Source organism: Cornus florida, unplaced genomic scaffold, assembly GCF_030987335.1.
Source record: "Cornus florida cultivar Cherokee Brave unplaced genomic scaffold, ASM3098733v1 CherokeeBrave_3.0.0_Hap2_Chr06, whole genome shotgun sequence".
NCBI lineage: Eukaryota > Viridiplantae > Streptophyta > Magnoliopsida > Cornales > Cornaceae > Cornus > Cornus florida.
This window is the reverse complement of record NW_026775576.1, coordinates 43,793,329-43,801,302: the sequence shown is the minus strand read 5'-3', so window position 1 is coordinate 43,801,302 and position 7,974 is coordinate 43,793,329. Positions and strand designations below refer to the sequence as shown.

The 7,974-nt window shown below is 39.2% G+C and overlaps 1 protein-coding gene and 1 non-coding gene across 2 annotated transcripts; one reads left to right on the top strand and one right to left on the bottom strand.

Moving 5' to 3' along the window:
* Positions 1-541: 541 nt before the first annotated feature.
* LOC132314000 (uncharacterized) lies at positions 542-4,543 on the bottom strand (the record flags this gene model as incomplete). The annotated part of the gene is made up of 5 exons (XM_059812925.1): positions 542-1,018; positions 2,504-2,730; positions 2,977-3,336; positions 3,538-3,733; positions 4,460-4,543. Coding segments are annotated over 5 exons (1,344 nt in total), but the record flags the coding sequence as incomplete, so codon positions are not given.
* Positions 4,544-6,881: 2,338 nt separating this feature from the next.
* On the top strand, positions 6,882-6,988 carry LOC132315244 (small nucleolar RNA R71). Its single transcript, XR_009483604.1, has one exon. It is a non-coding gene; the product is annotated as a small nucleolar RNA R71 (small nucleolar RNA).
* The last annotated feature ends 986 nt before the right edge of the window (positions 6,989-7,974 follow it).

The following is a 7,974-nucleotide window of genomic DNA, read 5'->3' as shown; positions in this document are numbered from 1 at the left end:
TAACTAAAAACACTACTACAAATTCTACTTAGCTTTTTTTTTTTTTAAACATCAATGCTACTCTTTTTTTTTTTTTTATTTTTTTATTTTTTTATCTACTTTTGTTTTAATAAATCAATTCAAAAAAAAAAAAAATAATAATAAAAACATAACATATATATATATATATATATATATATATACTTTTTAATTATTAAAATTTTTATGTTATGTTTTTATTATTATTTTTTTTTGTTTTTTTTTATTATTTTAATTTCTCTTTTCTTTTTTTCTTTTTTTTTTTTTTTTTTTTTTATGTATCAATTGGAACGGCGAAGCCAAAAGCTCGCCGGAGAAGATGAACAGCCGCGACCGCTGTTGGAAGAACCAACCGCCGGAAATCGTGGCCGGAGAAGAACCAGCCTTGTTCGCCGGCGAAACCAAGCCGAGATCGCCAGAGAGAAACGAACCTGCGACGCCGGAAAAATGAACCCAGTTGCGACGCCGGAAAAATGGCTCAGACACCATTTTTTTTTTTTAACACGAGGTCGCCGGAGAAAGCCTAATCAAAAGCCGCCGGCGAGACGCAACCGAAATTCGCCGGAGAACAGCGACCCAGCAGCGATCGGAGAAGAACCCAGCCGCTATGCCGTTGGACGAACCAGCAGCAATCGCTGGAGAGACGACGCCGATGCAGCCGTAAACCAGCCGCGATCGCTGGAAGAAAAGGGACGCCGATGAAGCCGAGATCGCTGGAATATGATGCCGATGCAGCCGCGACCTCGCTGGAGAATAACGAGCCGCGAACCCACCAGCCGGAATTACCGGCTAACGAACCCAGAAAATGGCAAACGGCATCGGAAAGACGAACCCAGATGCGACGCCGGAAAGCAACGAACAACCGCGTCATCGGATGACGAAACAGATCGCCGGAAAGATGAACCCAGCTGCGAATCCACTGCTGGGTCTCGCCGGCATATGAAATAGCCGTGACCCAGATCTGACGCCGAAAAAATAAAGGCCGAAACAGCCTTGATCGCTGGAGAACACCAGCCTAAATCGCTGGAAAAACTCAGCCTCGACGCCGGAGAAGAACTATGAACAGCCGCGAGAAGAGAAGAGCGAACCGTGAGGGTTGGACAATGAAATTGGGTTTAAAGATTTTTGGGGGAAGAAGCAGAATTTCAAGCAACAGAAGAGAGGAATGTATTGGTGGTTTCAAGGAATAAGGTGCGATCGATCTGCTTTGATGGGGGATCGATAATTTTAGGCAAAAAATGTCCGCTTCACTGTTTAATGAGAAGGGAGAAACATAAGTAAAATGGGATCGATCCCTTTGGACGGGGGATCAATCCACTTGGCTTATTTTTTTGTTGTTCTCTGCCAAGAAAATGGGATCGATCTCCTACCCATTTTGGGGATCGATATTTCTTTTTTCCTTTTTTTTTTCAATTTTTCAAATTTTTTTTTTTTAAAAAAAAATAATAATAATAATAATAAAAATAAATAAAATAAATAAAATAGACAAAAAAAAATAAAACTAAACAAAACTAAAAAGAATATATACACTAAAATGAAAAATAGATAAAAAATAAAATAAAAATAATAATAAATAAAATTGAAATAAAATCACTTATCAACCTATACTAATTAATACTTTTTAAAAAAATTTTTTTTTTATGTTTTTGAATAAATCAAAATTAACATGAAATATATACAAAAATAATAATAATAAAATAGAAATAAAATCAAACACCAACCTACATTACTCATTTACAATTTTTTTTTTTTTTTTTTTTTTTTTTAAATTTAAAAATGCATAAATGTACAAAAGGAAAAATAGAAATAAAATAATAATAAAATGAAAATTAAAATGCAACGAAAGAGAAACTCGATACAACTAGTGTTTAACGTCGCTAGAAAGACGTGAGATGTTCTCAATCTTCAAAGTAAATGGGATCTACCAAGAGGGCAGATTCCACATTTCTTTGAAAATTTTGTCCATCAATGTATGGTTTAAGCCTTTGACCATTAATTTTGTCTATCAATGAGGTGAGACGGAGATAATTTGATAAGGGCCTTCCCATTTGGTTCGAAGTTTTCCAGGGAAAAATTTGAGCCTAGAGTTGAATAACCAAGCCTTTTGACCGGCTTCAAAGGACTTTTTCACAATATGTTTATCATGAAATGCTTTTGTCCTTGCCTTGTAAAATTTTGAACTATCATAGGCATCATTTCTCAATTCCTCTAGCTCATTGAGTTGGAGTAAACGGTCATTTCCAGCCTTATCAAGATCAAAGTTGAGCCTTTTTATTGCCCAAAGTGCTTTGTGTTCTAGCTCAACCGGAAGATGACAAGGCTTCCCATAAACAAGTCTATATGGAGACATGCCTATTGGAGTCTTGTAAGCTGTCCGGTAAGCCCACAAAGCATCGTTCAATTTTCTTGACCAATCTTTTCGGGTCGGATTGACAGTTTTCTCAAGAATATGCTTGATTTCCCTATTTGACACCTCGACTTGCCCACTTGTTTGGGGATGGTAGGGAGTGGCCACTTTATGTGTGACGGAGTATTTCAAGAAAAGTTGCTTCAAGAATTGATTACAGAAATGTTTTCCTCCATCACTTATCATAGCCCTTGGCATACCAAAACGAGCAAAGATATTTGATTTAACGAATGCAATTACCACGGAGTGGTCATTCATTTTGGTAGCACAAGCCTTAACCCACTTTGAAACATAATCAACGGCAACGAGGATGTATTGAAAGCCATAAGACATTGGGAATGGTCCCATAAAGTCTATGCCCCATACATCGAAGATTTCAACTACAAAGATTGAAGTTAAGGGCATCATGTCTCTCTTTAACATTGATCCCAACTTTTGACACCGAACACACACCTTACAAAAGTTATAGGCATCTCGGTGGATAGTGGGCCAGAAGAGCCCACTTTGAAGAACCTTCAAAGCGGTCTTTTTTCCACTAAAATGCCCACCACAAGCAAGTGTGTGACAAAACGCTAGGACGCTCGGAACTTCACTTTCCGGCACACATCTTCTTATGATTTGATCCGGGCAATAACGAAACAGAATGGGATCTTCCCAATAGTATTTCCGGATGGTAGCAAAGAATCGGTCCTTTTCTTGTTTTGACCAAGTAATGGGAAGTTTGCCGGTTACAAGATAATTAACAATGTCGGCGAACCAAGGCAACGTCCCATTTGAGATTTGAAAGAGTTGTTCATCCGGAAATGATTCATGAATTTCAAGATTTGGAGAAGATTCAACCATTAATCTAGACAGATGATCGGCAACGACATTGTCGGAGCCCTTTTTATCCTTGATTTCAAAGTCAAATTCTTGAAGAAGTAGGATCCATCTTATCAAGCGAGGTTTGGTTTCCTTTTTCATTAAAAGATGCCTAAGAGCGGCATGATCGGAAAACACAATTACCTTGGATCCTAAGAGATATGACCGAAATTTATCAAGGGCATATACTACAGCAAGTAACTCTTTCTCGGTGGTAGAATAGTTCAATTGGGCACCTGAGAAAGTCTTACTCGCATAGTATATAGCATATGGTAGTTTACCTACCCTTTGCCCCAAAACAGCACCCATTGCGAAGTCGGAAGCATCACACATAATCTCAAATGGTAATGACCAATTTGGAGGTTGCATGATGGGAGCGAATGATAGAAGAGTACGAAGTTGATGAAAAGCATTTAGGCATGCTTCATCAAAGATAAATGGAGTCTCCTTGGCAAGAAGGTTGCACAAGGGTCTAGCAATTTTGCTAAAGTCTTTGATGAACCGGCGATAAAAACCGGCATGTCCTAGAAAGGAGCGGATTTCTCTCACCGTAGTAGGTGGAGACAATTCAGAAATTAGCTCAACTTTCGCTCTATCTACTTCTATTCCTCTTTTAGAGATGACATGTCCAAGCACGATTCCTTTTTGAACCATGAAATGGCTTTTTTCCCAACTTAACACAAGATTAGTCTCACGACATCTTTGAAGCACTTTTTTAAGATTTTGGAGAGACGAATCAAATGAGGACCCAAAAACCGAGAAGTCATCCATGAAGACTTCTAAATACTTCTCCACCATGTCCGAAAAAATTGACATCATACACCTTTGGAAAGTGGCAGGAGCATTGCACAATCCGAAAGGCATCCGTCGATAAGCAAATGTACCGAAAGGACATGTGAATGTGGTCTTTTCTTGATCTAATGGATCTAGGGCCACTTGATTGTACCCCGAGTAACCATCTAGGAAGCAATAGTATTGTTGCCCAGCCAATCTTTCTAAGATTTGGTCAATGAAAGGCAATGGAAAATGGTCATTCCTAGTGGCAGAATTCAGCTTTCGGTAATCTATGCAAACACGCCATGAAGTGGCGGTGCGTTTCGAAATAAGATCACCTTTAGCATTTTCAACAACTGTGATTCCTGACTTTTTAGGAACCACTTGAGTTGGACTAACCCATTTGGAATCAGAGATAGGATAAATGATTCCTGCATCTAGAAGTTTCACAACCTCCTTCATGACAACTTCCTTCATATTTGGGTTCAATCTCCTTTGAGCATCCCTAAATGGCCTTTCATCCTCTTCCATGTGTATGCGATGCATACAAATAGAAGGGTCAATGCCTTTTAGGTCAGCCACACTCCATCCAATGGCTTCTTTGTTAGCTTTAAGCACTTCCAAAAGATCATTCTCTTGGTCATTTTCAAGATTGGAAGCAATGATGACCGGAAGAGTCTCTTTTGGGCCTAAGAAGGCGTATTTCAGATTTGATGGAAGAGGCTTAAGCTCAAGAATAGGAGGAGAGATGAGAGATGGAACTGGTGGAGTACTAGAGAGTGAAGGAAGAGGTTCTTTCTTGCTTTTCCAAGGTGGGTAATCCAAAGTGGCCACAGAGTCCATCAAAGCATTCACCTCACTTATGGATCCTTCTGTGTCAAAACCACAACTTTCAAACATTTCACAAAGGCACGCCTCAAGAGGGTCTTTAGATAGAATAGAGGGAAGAGTCTCCTCTATGGTTTCATCCAAGACATCCACTAGGAAACACTCGTCTTCATCTGTGGGATGTTGACTCGCATTGAATACATTAAGCTTAACCATCATGTTGCCAAATGAGATATCCATAATGCCAGATCTACAATTAATGGTGGCATTGGCAGTGGCAAGGAATGGCCTTCCTAGGATGACTGGAATGTGATTGGTGAGATTAGGGACTGGCTCAGTATCTAGTACCACAAAATCAACCGGGAAATAAAATTTATCAACCTTAATTAGAATATCCTCAACAATTCCCCTTGGTTTCTTAATTGATCTATCGGCTAGTTGGATTACTACCGATGTTGGCTTCAAGTCCCTTAACCCTAACTGCAAGTAAACAGAGTATGGAATGAGATTGATACTTGCACCTAAATCAAGGAGAGCTCTACGAACCTCTTGGTTTCCAATAACACAAGAAATAGTCGGAGCACCCGGATCCTTGAACTTAGGAGGAGTGTTAGAAAGAATGATGGAACTCACTTGTTCTGTTAAAAGCACTTTCTTAAGGTCCCTTCCCTTACTCTTCCTCTTTTGTGTGCACAAGTCCTTTAAGAACTTTGCATATGGTGGAATTTGCCTAATTGCATCTAGAAGAGGAAGATTGATTTTCACTTGTTTAAACACTTCCATCATATCATGAATTTTTCCTTCTTGTCTCCCAAATGATGAAGTCTCTCTCAAAGCTTGAGGAAATGGAGCTTTTGGCTCATAAGGCTTCTTTAATTGGGGAGATAATGATGAAGATGATGGAATGTCCTTTTTGGAACCATTAGCATCTAAGGAAATTGGAATAGAATTTGGAATGGGATGGATGCAACCACTTGGTTGTGCCAATTCATTATCCTCCTTAGGTACCTCTACCTTATTATCCACTTTCCTACCACTCCTTAAGGTAGTAATTGCTTGAACTTGCTCATTTCCAAAAAATTCTGATGAAGGACTTGATTGCGCCATAAATTGCCCTTTAGGATTGGTCTCAGTTTGACTAGGCAACTTACCTTTCTCTCTCACATTTAAAGAATTAGCTAATTGCCCAATTTGAGCTTCAAGCTTTGCAATTGATTGAGAGTGAGAATGAAACAGTTGATTATCTTTTTGAAGATTACCTAAAGCTTGCAAGACTTTGTCCTCAAAAGCGGAACTTTTAGGAGGCGCTTGATTTGGATTAGAGTAAGATTGAGAATTTGATGCTTGAGGTTGAGAATAGGATTGAGAATTCTGAGGATAAAATGAAGGACGGTAACCTTGAGAATTCTGATTTTGATTTTGGAGATGTGGGGGAACATACTTTGCTTGGTAACCTTGAGTTTGAGGAGGGTTTGCACCGTCTCCTTGATTTCTCCATGCAAAGTTAGGACGATTTTTCCACCCCGGATTGTAAGTATTGGAATAAGGGTTGTTCCCTTGATGAATGAAAGCAGCATTTGCTTGTTCTTGAGACTCACTTGGTATAATTTGTCCAAGAGGGCAATTTGAAGTATGGTGAGTGTAACTAGAACAAGTCATGCACATTTCATTGGAATGGTGAGGATATGATTGAGTTGCCGGACCTTGATTCAAAAGGAATGTATCAAACCTTTGAGTAAGATTTTTGACCTCAGCGGCAATTTCCATGGAAGAGTCTATTTGATTTATAGCTTTCTTTCCTCCCATATGTGCTAGGTGACTACCCCTAGAAGATGAAGATCTATGCATTGAGTTTTCACTCATTTTTTCGAAAAGTTGCCAAATTTCGTCTTCATTTCTTTCAATGTAGCTTCCGCCACAAGAAGCATCAACAATGCCCTTATTGGCATCGGATAAACTTGAAAAGAAACATTGAACTAATTGCCACTTAGGAATGTCATGATGTGGACACTTCCGTAGCAAGTCATTCAAACGTTCCCATGCTTCATGAAGGGGTTCTCCTTCTTGTTGTTTAAATTCACGAATGGAAGTTCTCATGGCATCAGTTCGACTTGCGGGGTAATACTTTTTTAAGAACTCTTGTTGCAATTGTGCCCAAGAGGTGATTGTATTTGGCCGCAAGTTGTTGAACCAATATTTAGCTTTATCCCGAAGAGTGAAAGGGAAAAGCTTCATTTTTAGGACTTCTTCCGGAACATCCGTGATTTTCACGGTGGAACAAACTTCCAAGAACTCATCTAAATGTTTTTAAGGCTCTTCATTGCTCAACCCATAGAAAAGGGGGCACATGTTAATGGTGGAAGCCTTAATCTCATAATGATGAGCACGAAAATTTGGCAATTGAATGCAAGTAGGTGCATTATATTGATTTGGAGTGTAACGATCCCTAAGGACCATTGGAGGATTGAGAGGATTGAGAGGAGGATATGGCATTTGACCTTGTTGATGATATGCCATTTGACCTTGTTGAGGGTATGCCATTTGAACATATTGTTGTTGTTGCTCACCAATTGGGGGAACAACATTTGGCTTTGGCATCCCTAGATTAGGTTGTTGCACCGCATGATTAACTGGTTGTGGCATTCCCAAGGGTGGATGCACACCTTGAGGATCCATAATATGAACTTGTGGTGGGTGGTGCACACCATTATGATCCACATGACCAAGATCTACAATGGGATCTTCAATTGGATCTTCCATTAAAGGTGATGGAAGATCAAAATTTAAAAGATTAAGATGACTATCCCTAGTACTACTTCTTAAACGCCGAAGAAAAATTTTGAGATTTTGATTTACAGGAGCAAGAGGACGATTAAGTGATCTACGACCATGCATGCACTAGAACAAGTCAACACACCAACATTTCAAAATTTCAACCTCCACATACGATGTTCCCAAACTCCTCAATAATATCAATGCACTTAAAACAAATAAATGCCTCCACACGGGCCGATGCCTTCTACAAGAAGGTATGCTTGGACTTAAAAATAAAACAATTCAATTTAAGCCTCCACTTGGGCTGTCCA